Below are 16,641 nucleotides of genomic sequence, written 5' to 3' on the forward strand. Positions count from 1 at the left end.
TTCGGACCTTATAGGATAACCATGACAACTTTTATCTTCATAAATTCAAAATTTAGAGGCTCAAAAGTGGTGTCATTAGTTTTCTTGTAAAATTGTTTTGTAATATGCGCCCCTTTAAAATCTATATCGAGGCAAAATGAACATTGAAATTTGCAGTATTAGTCAAAAAATTTCAGGTCCGACCTTTCTCGAAGGCCTGTGCCACTGTACGGCGCGAAGAAAACCATTAGAGCCGAATCAGTTCTTTCCGATCGACAGGAAACCGTAATGTAATAATCGCCGCTACCCTGGCGTTTTCAGGTGAGCCTTGTCGTTCGTATAATTCACGCAATTCAGGGCTCACTTCAAAATTGAGATAGGTCCTAACGTCAGAAGAACAACGAAATGTCGGTGCTTCTCGATGGGATGCGCTTCAACCACTACTGACAAATCGCCGCTCTGCCGAAAAAGGATGTAACTTCACTCCAAGATGAGCCCTTCCGTTCTTATAACTGAATGGTGCACAGGTCCCACGTTCAGATTGAGGATACACCTATACGACAACTGAGCGACGGGATAGCCATATTGACCGTGTTTAAAACAATGACGCGAACTCACCGGTATTATTGCGGATATAAAACTGCACTTAGGTCTAAACCCTCCCTTATTTATGGCCTCGTTGAAGTACGGCGCTGTTATTATGATCATGAAAAGAGAGGAGGAGTTACACGGTAGGATCAAAGGCAGCAGCCTCTTTATTTATGATATTGGCTCATCATCGAACCTTTTGATTTTAAAACATCGAGTGCACCAGAAATTCAAATCTCTTTTTCTGCATGATTCATTGAAAAAGAAACTCAGAAGAACAGGAAACATGGGACCCCACCCCACGTTGCTAACTTATCGATAGTGCAAAAATTAATTTCGGGCGACAATGCTCCGATCTGCCTAATGATGATTAATGACCAGGAGGTAAGTACTTGGTTTAGAAATCCTAACCCAAGTTTACTTTTTTTACTCAACCACAAGTGGGGGAGGATATTCAAGGAGAGAAGTACAGGAGTACTTACAGAGGAAAGTTACTAATTAAAATTTTTCAGAGAACTTTCTGCTCAATTTAATCTTCTAATTCTTAGGAATTTCAAGGGTAAATGAAAACAAGAAATTTGGCAACGTCAGAATTTTCATACAGCGTTCTTCCTTATAGCGTGGCAGTGCAAGTGAGGTATCCATCGCCCTCATCGTTTCTATTAGAGACGTATTCAACCAGACGCGATAGGCGATATGAGTATAAACTCTTGGACGCAACTATTCGTGTTCTGAGGAAGTCCGTGTTGCCTATGCAAAAGATGAAGGCGCTCCAGTTTTGTTTCCCTTCGCAACGAGGCGAAGACTCTGCTTGCCGTTCTAAATTGTTAGCGAGTTGTTAATTTAATAAGGAAAGGAACATGATATAGCACATGCGATTGAAATTGAATCGGCTCGTGCGAAAACCGCTAATGTCCATTTTCTCTAATTTTGAGAGAACTGCAAAAAACTGTAGGAGCCTTTAAAATGCGGAATTAAAAAATGTTCGGAAGTTAATTATTACAGGAGAGGATTGTAGAAAAGGATCCCTAACAGTCTCCAGCTCCTTTTCTGTCTGGGACGGAATTATTAAAAAGAAAAGACTCTGGACATTAGCGGTTTTCGCATGATTCGTGAAAATCTCCGAGTTTTGGAACCGTTTGATACTTTCAAAATTCATTCTAAAGATATTAAAACGATAGATTATCATTCAAATAAAGTTGTAAAACTAAAATTCTTGACAATTGCGGCACTTAAAGCAAGTTTCATCACGAAACGACCAGCGATAAACTGGACATTAGCGGTTTTCGCATGATTCGTGCATGGTCGGTTCTAAATCATCGAAAACGCATATTTTTCAGTATGCCTTTCGGGTAAAGAAAGTTACCCTTACGTATTTTGATGCGCTGAATCCGATTAGGACCTCCGTTTTTCCCCATTATCCTGAAATTTTCCGGAAAAGCCGATTTTACTAGGAAAAATGACCATTTTGGGGCATTTTCAGTGTTTTTCCAACTGCTATCCCCTGCATAATGTAGGTAAAATTTTTCATAGCTACGAGATTCAATTATACCGATGTCTTTTTAACTGATGAGTCCGGAAATGACCTTAATTTTTCCCGTTCACCTCTCAGTTTTCCGGGAAAGCAACTTTATCCCGGGAAAATGAGCAAATCCGACACATATTTGTCGTGCATGCAATGTATTTTTATAAATTTTCCTGGACCCGTGGTAGCATGTTACTCATGTATTTTGAGCTGCTAAATCTGAATATGACCTCGGTTTCTTTCTATCACGCTTCAGATTTCCGGTAAAGCCGAGTTTTCCGAGCCTAAAATTGTGTATCGTAAAACCTTTGCCGGATCAAAGTATATTCAAAATTCATTGTATGAATGTCTCCGACATGTGATACATCGGTTCTTTGTATTTTGATCTGTTGAATTCAAATATGATCTCAGATTTTTCCGATCACCCATCATTTTTCCGGAAAAGTCGCTTTTCCTAGGAAAACGCTCTTTTCAGATATTTTTGCGATGATTTTTGTGCTCGAAGGAGTTTCAGAAATTCTCCGGTAGGTTATAACGAATTTCTAAGGTCATATTCGGGGTTTTCAGCCCAAATTACATGAGAATCGATGTATCACACATACGGAAAATGTTTTGAATTTCCCTAGAAGTGGGAACAGTCCGGAAAAGCTTTAGGCCCGGAAAAATCGGCCCTTCTAGAAGACGGGGGGTTGTCAAAGATGAGTGAAGGTCAAATTCAAGTTCAGTGCCTCTTAATACAGCAAGAGAGACCTAAAGAGGATCTCGGAAAATTTCTGAAACTCCCTAGAGCAGAAAAATCATTGCAAAAATATCTGAAAAGAGCTTTTTCCTAGGAAAAGCGACTTTTCCGGAAAAATGATGGGTGATCGGAAAAATCTGAGATCATATTTGAATTCAACAGATCAAAATACAAAGAACCGATGTATCACATGTCGGAGACATTCATACAATAAATTTTGAATACACTTCGATCCGGCAAAGGTTTTACAATACACAATTTTAGGCTCGGAAAACTCGGCGTTACCGGAAATCTGAAGTGTGATAGAAAGAAACCGGGGTCATATTCAGATTTAGCAGCTCAAAATACATGAGTAACATGCTACCACGGGTCCAGGAAAATTTATAAAAATACATTGCATGCACGACAAATATGTGTCGGATTTGCTCATTTTCCCAGGATAAAGTTGCTTTCCCGGAAAACTGAGAGGTGAACGGGAAAAATTAAGGTCATTTTCGGACTCATCAGTTAAAAAGACATCGGTATAATTGAATCTCGTAGCTACGAAAAATTTTACCTACATTATGCAGGGGATAGCAGTCGGAAAAAACACCGAAAATGCCCCAAAATGGTCATTTTTCCGAGTAAAATCGGCTTTTCCGGAAAATTGGAGGGTGATGGAAAAAAACGGAGGCCATATTCGGATTCAGCGCCTTAAAATGCATAAAGTTCACCTAATTTTGTCCACGAGACATTTTTTTTATTTTGGTTTGTTGTACAGTATAATGAGGCATATAACGAAAGATGGACATTAGCGGTTTTCGCATGATTCGGACCACGGCCCCCCCTGAAAAGGGGTTCAAACCTAAGGAACAAACATTTTCACCACATTAATGAGTGTGTCTGACCTCCGAGAGTATTTTAACCCAAAAATCTCAAAATTGAAAAAAATGGACATTAGCGGTTTTCGCACGAGCCGATTCAATTAGTGTCAAGGTCAATTGTTTGTTCCTTGAAAAGACAAGCAACAAATTGCCACGACTAGTGATCTGACTAAGATTGCTGAAAACAAGTAAACTAGATTTAAAAAGGAAGGCAAACTGTGAGATAGTTACAAATATATCATCAATAAAAGGTGTCCACAACTCCCTCAGTATTATTATCACCCACGAATATTTTCTATTTTTCATAATGCTATCCGCCGAGAGATTGGAATGGTCTACTTTTCTTACTCTGCGTTCAAGTCTCCGAGTAGGTTGCCAATAAAGTGCAATATTAAGACTTTCGCCATCGCCAAAGTTCCTGTATTGTGTAGACAATCAGCATGCAAAGGAAAACGAAATAATTGCAAATTCCATTTCAGTACACAGGTTGCGTATCTTATGTTCTTCGCTCAAAATGATACTAGCTTGAAAAGAACCAGAAAAAAATTAATAATATTCAATTGAGGAGGTTGTGAATCCCAGACGCCAACATGGTTCGCCCTCGGAATATCGCCAATCGATTATGCCAACTTCGGACTGTCAGGTAAACGTTTCATTAAAAAATGTTCCGAGAAAAAAATCACTTGCAAGGCTCATCACTCATTTTAATCATGCAATATCGCATGTTCGTGAAGACTAACCGATGGTAGGTGGCCTATGAGCTTAGTCAGGAAAGATACAATTTTTCGGGCCGTATATCCCTTTTCCTCATGGCTCTAACTATTTTTAGGACCACAATCGGCATGCAAAGGAAAACGAAATAATTGCAAATTCCATTTCAGTACACAAGTTGCGTATCTATGTTCTTCGCTCAAAATGATACTAGCTTGAAAAGAACCAGAGAAAAATTAATATTATTCAATTGAGGAGGTTGTGAATCTCAGACGCCAACATGGTTCGCCCTCGGAATATCGCCAATCGATTATGCCAACATCGGACTGTCAGGTAAACGTTTCATTAAAAATGTTCCGAGAAAAAAATCACTTGCAAGGCTCATCACTCATTTTAATCATGCAATATCGCATGTTCGTGAAGACTAACCGATGGTAGGTGGCCTATGAGCTTAATCAGGAAAGATACAATTTTTCGGGCCGTATATCCCTTTTCCTCATGGCTCTAACTATTTTTAGGACCATAAGCGCCAGGTTTTCAGTCCGGTATATGAAACCGGCACTAATATTTTTTTTAAAAAGTAGGTTGGGGATCGAAGATTTTATCTCATTGAATATTACTCATCACTCCCGCCGAAAAAGAATAGCTTGTACCCGCAAGAGTCAGGAAAATTGTCTTGTTCGCCTTCCAAGCTACCCAGCGGGGTATTATTAGGGCTAGTCCTTGATTTTTAAATCATGGCAGTAGTCAGACAATTAGAATTGCATTTAATCTATACATCTCTTTCAGAAAAGTAAACCGATCAAATTAATAAAAAATAAATAGGTTTTAGAGACAAATGTAAGGCACATTATTCAAATCAATCGGCCAATCTTTCTCTCCTTCTTTTTCCTACTTTCCCAGAAACACAGTTAGCTGCAGTGCAGTCTCAAGTATTTTTCATCCCATCATGTTATTTATCTGACCTACAAACACTTGAAAATTAAAGTGAATTTTTATCTTTTTGGTGATTTTTTAGTTTCAGAGTTAAACTTTATCGTGTTGAATCTCGAAATTCTCCAGCCAAGTTTATACTTATTTGGATGAGTTTCCAAAGGATTCACTTGTCAGGAAATATGTGCGACACTCATAGTGCATTAACTCATTTATTGCAAAATTTTGACAAAAAATACGTTTTATTCTTATCCAAATATATATGTATTTAGGAATTTTGAGCAGCTTTATATGGTCCTTTGAACTTTAAAGTTTTGTTTTGAATTTTTATCAATAGCCATCTATGTCGTGCTATCTTCGATTCAAAAGCAGAGATGGCATCATATCACCCCGTCGATACTCTGAAGCGTAATGTTCCGAAGTGCAAGATTTTAATGCATTTTCCATGCAGTCACGTTTCTCTCGAGGACAAGCTTCTAGACAATGACAGTTAAATTTTATCATAGGTGCGTTTTATGATTTTTATCTGCATTCTAAAGCGTGATATTATTCTATTCCATACCCTTGATAAACGAATTTTATGATCTTAACATTCTTTTTTATGCTACTACTCGTCAACCACCCCAATAAACGTTATGCAGTTTTAGACTAATTTTAAAACAAGGAAAAAGTATCTTGTGACTGCACATTTCCCATTTCGTAAAAGCGAAAACTTATTTCCCCAAAATGTAATGTGATCCAATGGAAAATCCTTCCACTGAATCATTTTTTGAAGTTTATATTTTCATAGTTGCTTTTTGAACTTTTCAGTCATGTAAAGCAAATTCAATAATTTGAGACATAAAATATTTGATTGCTCCATTTTGATGGTATAAGAAATATCCTCTAAAATACACTACCTGTCTTAGAAAAAGAGGACGATTTCAAGGAGTAAAATTGCAAAAGCCAGAAAAGCAACATATCTCTTCATTACTGATTCTGAGGCAGAACTATATTCTTGGTTCACAAGTGAGTACAAAAGATACCCGCGCCTCTTTGTACTGAAGAAATCATCAAGTAAAAATGGTCGATTGACATTGTCAATACTATATAGCCCATGACTTGGTGCGACAACCTCAATCCTCTTTTTGAACTGACTGACGGCACTAGTAACGTGCGATTTTAAGAGTGATACATAAATGAAAAAACTAAATACATCTTTCAAATCATCTTTCTTTCCTCATTTTCCACGTTGAACCTTTGGTGCGATTTAAAAATTGAAATCATAATTTGATTCACGTTTTAGCATGGCCTCATTTCAAACATTGGTCAAGTGCGCAAAGTTATAAGTCTAGTTTATGAGAATGGACATGAGTCAGATATAACTACGAATACCTTTACACAATGAAAGTGAAACACCAGTGTAAACCCTCTAAGACTTGATTATGCAAAGTTTTATCAAAACATTGCGATAGATGACGCCATCGATAACTGTACTCTTGAATTACCGGCCATTTTAAGGAGGCCATATATTTGTCAGCTTTCTGGTCATGCCATTGGTTGCGGCCTCCATATTCAATCCCTGTAATATTTATGAAACTTTCTAAGCCGAGAGAAAAGCTCATGAAATTTAACTTCATTTTGCATCTCTACTCACAATGGTGCTGTGTGCCTACCACCGTATACAGCACAGGTTGTTAAGCGCGTTGACCAAGACTAAAATAAGTGCCGCGAATGTATTCGGGCACAAGGAAGAGGGAAAAAATAGCTTAAACTCTCATTATTGTTCATTAAACCCTATTTCACTCCACCGAGGGCAGTTCACGCGCGCAACCATAAATACCAGACATTTCCGACCTGCTCAGTGCTCATGTCCCACAGGTAGATCGTATGTAACACAAATGCCCGGTATGTGCCTAGGAATTAAATATGAACGCAGCGCATTTGTAGATTTTTAATGGTAGACACCCTGGTAAATTAGTGTACCTATTCACGAATGAGTTCATATGGCAAAGCCTTTGGCGTTTTGGGGGTTATTGAGTGTTGGTAAATTGTGAAGGGAACGTTGGTATGATTCAGTCGGCTACAGACAGAGTAGGTCTGTCTACGAGTGAAAAATCTATGAAAAAGAAGAATCACCCTTAATCGTGGAGTTTTCCACTGTCGGAAAAGCATATCGATGGGCCAGAGTGCAAAACCACGTATCTTCTTTGCGTTGTTTCAAAATCTTCGCTCTTAGTTTATTTTTTCGTAGAGAAATAATCCAACCTTATAACTTGAAATTTATGCAGAATATTCCTTGTGAGAGAGAAAATGAAGGAATTTTGTTAAGAAATTACGTTAACTAGTTATCCAAAGAAACAATAAAGTATGATAGGAAGTCTATACACCATCGCAAACGGAGATACATGGTTTCGCACTTTGACCACCAATATGGGCACGAGAGAAAACACCGTTTATTACTACATTTAAAATTAAATTAACAACGGTCAGGATCAGTTCAGAGCGATACTGGCAGATTTTAGAGGTTGATTCTATCAGAGGTGGGCCCAAGAAATTGCAGATGTCCAAAAGACAGGAAAATCAGTAAAATTCATATTTAGAAATGCTGAACATTTTCCTGATAAAAATGCAATTTGTGAGTGAAAATTTCACGACGTTGAATTTAGTCACATTTTTTCATCTGGGGAACGCCGACTTATGAACAAAGACTTTCAGATCCGTAACTTCAATTGAAAAAAAAAATAAGTAAAAAAAAAAAAAAAATAAAAAAACTAAACCTCTAACTAAAATTCATTAACTGCGGTCAATATCAATTCAGAGTAATGCTGATAGATTTCTGTCTGAGGAGGGCAAAAGAAATCGCAAATGTTCAAATAACATTTTCTGGTAAAAATGCAATTTGAGCTACATTTTGTGATTAGGAACTACAATTTATAGCTCATCCGTAAAATTAATCATGTGCATATAGAAAATAATGGCACATACGTCGGTTTTGAACTGAGCAGGATATTATACTTCTAAATCGCAAAATGCAATCCATTAGTGAAAGGAAACGTCGCAACGTTAAATTTTAAGTACGTTCTTTCGTCTGCGAAACGCCGACTCGTAAAGAAAGACATTCAGCTCCGTAACTTGTGCGAAGTTCATGGGTGGTTTCAGTGTGAAAACAGTAGGACGCAGCGGGTGGAGCTTGGATTGGCGGCATGCGAATTGCTGGTTGCCTGCCCGGGAAGTTGCAGGGTGACGTCAGCGCGTTGAGATTCTGTGATCCAGCAAACTGCCATGCGGTGGCTTTAGTCCGAGGATCTTGATCGCGCCGAGTAGCCGAGTGGTCCGCGCATGGCCGACTTAAACGAGTGACTTTCGATTAAGTACGCGAAAATTCGCTTCGCCCAATGCCCGATCGGATTCGCAATAAGTTCTCGTTGTATTCTATTTAACTTGTGTCAAACCATGTTTAGTTTAATTCATCATAGGAGGATCAGTATAGTTAAGTTTTAGTTTTCTTTAGCTTTAAGTTCGGATAATAATCGTATTGGAGTAAATTTTGCCGGCAAATCTAATTTCTCGTCGAAATTCAAGTGCTTTATTTGGTTATATATAGTTTATTTATAGTGCTCGAAATTATTCGGTTGACGTCCGCGTCCTGGTTTAAAGTGTGTGTGGAAAAAGTCATGATAAACTACATTGCTGCAAGCTGAAAAAGGCACCATGCTTACCACCGGTAAGTTATCTCGGATTTCCACTCTTATCATTTTCTATTTTCATCCAGGAAAAATCGCATGACCCTTACTCATCTTGGTGCTGAAGTTGAGATCTACGAATTTTCAAGTTTTTAAAATTCTTGCAAATGTCAAGGAGCCTTTTTTATGCCTGTCCCTCTCCAAAAGCAAATCAACTGCAGAGGCAACTCACTGCATTATATAGGTCTTCATATTTTGCAAATAATTATGAACCAAAAGTTACTTTTAAATTCACGCCATTATATGGCAGCAATTTTTCTACTGTAAAAATTGTTTAATGGCAAGGAAAATATGATAGACTTTTTGTAAAGAGATTTATGACTGTCGCAAGTCCTTAAAATATTACAATTTCTTTCTTTTTGTTTTTTTTTTTTTCGCGATAATTTTGTTTACGATCCATGCCTCTTGTCAATTATTGGGAAAAAAGTTAGGTTTGATGTAAGGTCATAAAATAAAATAAAATAAAATAATAAAATAAAATATACGTAAATACATAAAAAAGGAAGTTAGATGAACATTACGTACTTAAATTCCTGTCTAAATTTTCACTGAACCTTTCTCTCGTACTATTTCACAATACCCTCAAATTATTAATTTGCGCCGCATCTTTCTCTGAATGGATAAAAGCACTATTGAATGAAGGCAATTTTTTCAGACAGTGCAATCAAAGGTGTTTAAGTGGCTGCCATTCTATTATCGACTTCTTTCAATAAGTATTAATGCAAATAATATGAAATTTAAGACGGTAAAATTGTGACTTTTGGTTATGAATAATAATTCAAAGCTATCTTTTTTAAATTCTCATTGTGTGCCAGGCCGTTCTTTGAACTAGATGCAGATAATATAGGATCTGTTGGAAACACCCGATAATAAAGATGTAGATCCTAACTAAACGCAATAACCACCTTTTTTTCTTTTTTCTGTAAGCAAAAAACTGATCAACTCCGCCTATGCCTCACTTAAAAACCAAAACCAAAATTCTTTTTCATGCTCCTAAAACTGATATGACTAAATTCCTGTAATATTAGTTGAGTTCAACCCCCGAAAAATTGTAAAAAAAATTTACATGTAGGTGCATAAAATATAACTATTATCAGTATTAAACAGATTGAACCAACACTTAGTTTATTAATAAGTTTTGATAAAATTAGCATCCAGTATGATTAATTATGTAAATGCGTTTTTATTCAGCTTAATTTTTTTCTTTAAAAAATCCCTAATTCCTTTATAAAAGAGAACATCTTTAATTTTAATATGTATTGTCATTTCATATAAGAATTTGATCAAATATCAAATCTTAAAATTTTCTAATTTTTTTTATTTTTACTGTTTTTTCCGTTCATGAAATAACCCGTCTGACTCTAGCTGAGTTTTGAAAATTTTAACCTCTTGCCTTTTGGTTAATGAAAATAACGGGATATTAATGTAACATATTGGCTAAAGGAGTTTTGGATTTTATCGCTCTTTTAATGGTCCTCGATCATATAGTGACTTAGAGTGACACTCTGCATTTTTATGATTCCACTGGACCCACCCAAGTTAACATTTGAATACGCCTAACTGCTCTCGGCTAACTGCTCGAGGAAAACGAATAACCGTTCATCGGGCTGCCTTTCCTCGCAGTCTGAGCTGTTATGTCACACGTATTTTTCTTTTTTGCCTTTCCTTCATTCGCGGAACTTTTCCTTTCGATTAGATCGTTTGACAACTCCCTAACGTTTCGTTTTAGTTCTTATTTATTTATACTGCACTTGCCGCCCTATTAACCTCATCTTGAAACTATAGTTCGTGCATAAGTAATACGTCGTTTTATCAACCAAAAATATTTATAGCTGAAGATAAAAAGTGTGTTCTCCTGACTACGTCGTTCAAATGTCTGCTCATGTATTATTTTTTGTTTTAAAATTAGCACCAACTAGAATTTCCTAGAAATTTCAAATGGTTTCTTAAAAAAAAAATAAAAAAAAATCTGATATGAAACATTGCAAAAAGGACACAAATTTTCAGACCTCAGCTATCGATATGCACTTTGTAGGTTCCGCACTATGTCTAAAAGCCTCGGTAAAAAATGATATTACTTCAATCAAAGTCATACGATTTTTTAGAATTCTAAATTCACAAGTCCCCGTGCTTAAATTTTCTTTCTCATGATGGTTGATAATGTTGTAGGCAAAAAAATGTATTAGATTCAAAGTAATTTTTTTTATTATTTTGTTATGTACAAGCAAGTTTTATAAATAAGGAGACTTTTGTTAATATTGCAAAAAAGGGTAGAGAAGGAAAGAATACCACTTAAAAATATTTTACTATTTTACTTTTTTTTAATGGAACTGTTTTATTTTTTTTTAAAAACCACTATAAAATTTGGTTTTTCCGGTTCAACTGCCTTTTAGAGTTATTGGCGAGCTATCCCCGAGTTCTCGTGGTTTACAAAGCTATTGAATTGGCAATCTTATGAAATTCCTTGCATCTATAGTGAAATAATAGAACAACAAAATTGTTGTTGAATTTAATTGAGTTATTCCTGAATCTGTAAACGGAGTTCGTTAAACTCCTTGTTTCGAATGAACTTTAACAGTCTCGCTATCATTTTTCAGAATCAACATGTAAGAATATTACGGACATGCGTTCATTTTTTAGGATGACAATCTGTTTTATTCTACCTTCCATTGCGAACAACAACAGCACATAGTGAACATCGTGCAACGAAGGAATCTTATGAGCCACTGATTTTGATGCCGATGAGACGCATCTACAGTCATAGGATTCTTGATCTTTCAAAAAAGTATTTTTGTCAGAAATTGCTATGTTATACGACAAATAATCTTGAGCCATGCACCCTCCTTTAAGAATTTTCAAATAATTTGAAAAAATCGCATTTTGAGCAAAATGCATTTGAAGTTTTACTGATGGTCGTTTTTCATTCTAGGATGTACAAACTTTGACCTAAGCGTCCGAGTTTCCGTGTAAGTTTTCGTCAGTGGCAACAAAGTAATGATGAAAACTTCAAATGCATTTTCCTTAAAACGCAATTTTTACCCTTTTTCTAGAAAGCTCCTCAATTTTGCTTCTCACTTATGAAGGTCAACTAAAGTAGCAACTAAAATAGGTCATGGTCTATGTTTTACAAGATGGAAAAAATGATTATTCATTATAATTTTAAGTAAATTCTTGCTGTTGACATTGTCTTCTTATTTTTATCGTATTTTTTTTTTTGTATAAGTGTAGTAGAATTGATAAGTATATTTTCCCAACAAAATTACTCTTTTAAAATCCAAAACTCGAAGGAATCTTTAAACCATGATAACCATGATAGCGTTTGTAAACTTAAAGTTTTTCGTTTTTATTTTTTCCGTGGAAATTCGTAAATCCTGGTTTCATTTTTAACAAAAGGCACCTAACTGTTCCACCAATTTACCCAGCATCGTAAATTAACTGCATCACAGAGAGGGAAACTGTCAGAGTAGGACGAAAAATCCTTGATAGGCGTGTCCGCTATTTATCATCCGCTTCTTTTCGCTGCAACCGCATTAAGAAAACATTATCTTAAGCGCGGAGGCATTAGCTGTAAACAAATTGCATCCAAGGCTGGTTAAAAGTTCTCAAGGTCGAGGAGTTTCCCCCTGGGGGGATTTTATAAAATCCTAAACGAGCCTTTAAATGCGAGAAAACGGAAACTATAGAAGCAGAAGACACTCACCCTTACGGATGAGCCACTCGCATTTTTAAAATCCGTTTGAATGTTGACTGATGAGAGCTCGAGCTCACTTTCGCGGATGGGATACCGGCGGCTAGTGCACGTGATTTGTCATGAAAAGTGATTTAATGCCCCCCGTCAAGGCACGTTCACCGATGCCTCACAGCAGACACCGTCTGCTTTGCATGTTGCGTTCACCGGTTTCAATTTTGCGTTTCCCGGCGCAGCAGCAGGTAGCTGGCTCCTTTTTAGCCTCTGAGAGGCATGTGCGGTAAATTAGCAGAATGCATCTTTTTCCAGCGCGTTCCCTGGAAATTTATTTCTTCATCCAAGAAGTAGCTTATTTTGTAATCTACGGGGCAGGTCTCGCACACGAAGAGAAAAGAATGGTTGCTCCTACAATGCTCTAAGTGGATTCCGGGTTGTACTTACTTCTTTAGTCGCAGTAACAATGGTGCTTTTGTGGTAGTAATTAATCGGTCCGGTCAGCGTTGTTTCCGAGATAGATATAATTGCTACTACAAAGTAAAATCGCGGAGAAAAATGGATTGCTGATCTAACAATTGAATTGTTAAAAACTATGCCCGACATGTTTCAATTGAACATTTTACAATATTGGAAAGCTAATTTAACCACGGGTTGTTAAAAAACCATTTTTTATCGTAAAAGCTACATTGAAGCATGTCGCACACTTTTTTTAAACTATAAAATTGTTAAATAGGTAAGGAATTTCATTTTTTCCGGTGATCTTACTGAGAAAAGTAGGTGGGACACGGAATCAAGTGAGAGCATTACAAGAGCTACAGTTCTGGTTTATCTGTGCACCTTGAGAGAGATAACGTGTAATTATCGACTTCTATGTGCAAAATTTTCAAAGAATTTAATCAAAAGAACATAGTTTTAAAAATCAAACAAAATTTTGTGTAAAAACTATGATTATAGGTCCTCTTTAAAAAAGCGATTAGTGGGAAGATATTTAAAAATGCCTTAAACCAAAAAACGCGGTTTGGTACTTTCACCATCAATAAATTAGTTTTTACGGCTAATTATCGCAATATAGAACTACTATTTCTGCCTCGTCCAGAAAAGCACCTATCCTCGTAAGAAAACTAATAGAACACACGTTGTTCCTAAAATAAGTAAGAATTAGTAGTTCCTAATGGAAAAATTTAGGCAATTGATAAATTTAGAAAATTGAAAAAATTAGAAAATTGAAAATATTAGAAGATTGAAAAAATTAGAGAATTGAAATATTTAAAAAATTGAAAAATCGAGGAAATTGAAAATTTAGAAAATTAAACAATTCATAAAAATTGCCGCCGCTACGAGGGACGGGGATGTTATGGGTTTTTCCGAGCCTAACGAGGGATGCTCATAGAGCTCTTTTTCCTCATCGCAATATATTCGCTAGGAAATCATAGCAAGTAAGAACTCAACTGTTTGGACCTCTCTTTCGCAGAATTTAATTAAGAGTATGAATATTTTCTGAGAATGCGCGTGGGAATGTGCGCGTGCTCGTTCACATTATTTCTCGTGTATCGTGCTTGCTTACATTTCCGACGCCCTGTTCTTTACTCTTGCCTCCAAGGCCGCGAGTTATTTCCTGAAATAAAACAATTGCTCCTTAAGACTCAAGGGGAACCAGCCCCCCTCCCCACATCTTTCCCGCATTGGAAAGTGGTGCATTCCTCTTAAATTTCACCTGAAAATTTTCCACCTTTTTAATGGTTTAAATTCAATATCATTTATTTGGGGTCACGCCCTCTGTCCGTTCGGCAGTTAAACCCTCAAGACACGCTTCGGGCCGAAAAGTGTTTTACCTTTTTTTTGTTTATTCAATTCATTATAATTACGATGGAGCAACGCGGCTTAACCTTCCAGAGGACGCTTCAAGAAGCCATTTTCCGGATCATATTTCAAAAATTTTAAGACGTGGCTCTTCTAGAGGATATTACCCGATGGTAGCTGCAAAAGAAAAAGACAAGAATAACTTTATTCCAAGTTCCTTAAAAATTAGGTTGTATTAATTTTAAATTAAATGCATCCAAAAAGAAATGAAATTGAAAACAATTGAATATGCATTAACCTCGTATGTATGAAATTAAAGTGCACAGCAGCTTTATTGGCTTTAGTATACTGTCCGAAGGAAGCAAACTATTGCATTTTTTAAACATTTATTTCACAATATATAATAATTGACTACCCTGTCAATTAGGACTACCTGCTGGTGTCCAAGTTTTTATTATCTTTATAACACAAGTGGTTATAAATTGCATAATACCAGATAGAAATTTATCGGATTATTGTTTTAAAATTAATTATTAGCGGATAGAGAGTGAGAATTCCTACATTTACAGTGTTATTATGACGGTTTAGAGCGTTAGAGACACCTAAGATCCTGCAAACCTCTAAACCGCAGTTGGATCGTAAACTTTTGATTTATATTTGCCGCATTTAGGGGGCTTAAAAAAATCGACAGGTATAGAGCATAAACTCTAAGCGAATTAAGAAATAAATTCTCACCTTAAAATAACCCCGAAGTCTCTTGAACATTTGTATTCTATTAGAGGGACTTCGGCAAAGTCTGAAGGCACATATGACGTTCTTTCTTTAGCACAGCAGTATTACTAGCCTCCCCCTCTTCTTCGCTTTTGAAGATCAATTACTTCATTTACCTCATTGACAGTGAACTTTCTATTTGACTATATTGCTATCAGATCAGTTTATTGGAGGTAGTTATACGCGTGATTAGCTGTTCGGAACATGTAAGACCAGAAAGGTAAAGGCTGTGAGGTGAAAATTACTCTCGTTTTGACGAATGAAATGAAAATGAGAGTGAATTACAGACAGACCTAGCAGGGCCTTGAGCTGCTGGCTTGATGACTTGATGACTTTATTAGATCGAAGTCGAAATACTGCTGGGATGAAAACGTAAGAAATACGATCCGTGGTGACTTGAAAAGCTCGGATATGAAGGATGTGGTCGTCAATAGTTATGAGACAGCTACGGTGACTTCTGTTCATGCGGTGGCGTCAGATAATCAATTAATGTTATTTTTGAAGTCAACTGAATGTTAATTTTTTGGAAGAAAAGGTTTGGCACTGATACAGACAGGAGCGGAAATTTTCATCAATACTTGAGTTAGATACATTCTATTTGGAATCCATGCTGTGCACGGACTAAAATGATATTGCTGATTCAACAATTTTATTGTAGAAAAAGTGTCTGACATGTTTTAATGTAGCCTTCACATTGAAAAAATGCTAAATTAACTACCCCCGTGGTTCAAATAGCTTTCCATTATTATAAAATGTACATTAGAAACAAATCGGACATATTTTTCAACAATTTAATAGTTAAATCAGCGATTCATTTTTTTGCCGTGTGTTTAACAGATCTCTGAAGATTTAGAAAGTAGATCATCTCCTAATCTAAACAAATTGACTTCTTTAGAACCTCGCAAATTTAACAGGTTTAAAAAAATTCAAAAACAACCAACTAAGAATACCTAAGAGACTCGCGTGTGCTTTGCATCACATTATTTCTAAAAATTTACATCCTATTTTGATAAATTTACGGCCAGTCAAAGATTACTTAACAAGAGTACGCGATGGATGCTCAGGAGTTGGTTTGGATTCCAATCGCTCAGTTGCACCCTTAGGTAAGATCGAGACTGGATTTTTGTTCCGATTCCCTTAAAAGGAACGCACCTACGATCTTTTTTCGGTCTGTAAATTACTCACTTTCGCCATCATGACGTTATGAAGTCCGACCTTGTTCAAGAGTTGAATTTTGGAACAACCGAACACCCAAACCAGGTAAGTGTTTGCCGACAAAAAATTCAGGAAGAGGAATGAAAGTCACGAGAGAAAACAATTTG

At 36.5% G+C, this 16,641-nt stretch overlaps 1 protein-coding gene across 1 annotated transcript in view; it reads left to right on the forward strand.

Moving 5' to 3' along the window:
- The first annotated feature begins 8,621 nt into the window (after positions 1 to 8,621).
- LOC109039133 (uncharacterized) overlaps positions 8,622 to 16,641 on the forward strand; it is a 424,526-nt gene continuing 416,506 nt past the window's right edge. Inside the window, 1 exon segment of the mRNA XM_072300747.1 lies at positions 8,622 to 9,044. Coding sequence (XP_072156848.1) covers positions 9,032 to 9,044 — 13 coding nt within the window. The 5' untranslated portion in view covers positions 8,622 to 9,031.

The sequence above is a fragment of the Bemisia tabaci genome, chromosome 5 (assembly GCF_918797505.1).
Source record: "Bemisia tabaci chromosome 5, PGI_BMITA_v3".
Taxonomy (NCBI): domain Eukaryota; kingdom Metazoa; phylum Arthropoda; class Insecta; order Hemiptera; family Aleyrodidae; genus Bemisia; species Bemisia tabaci.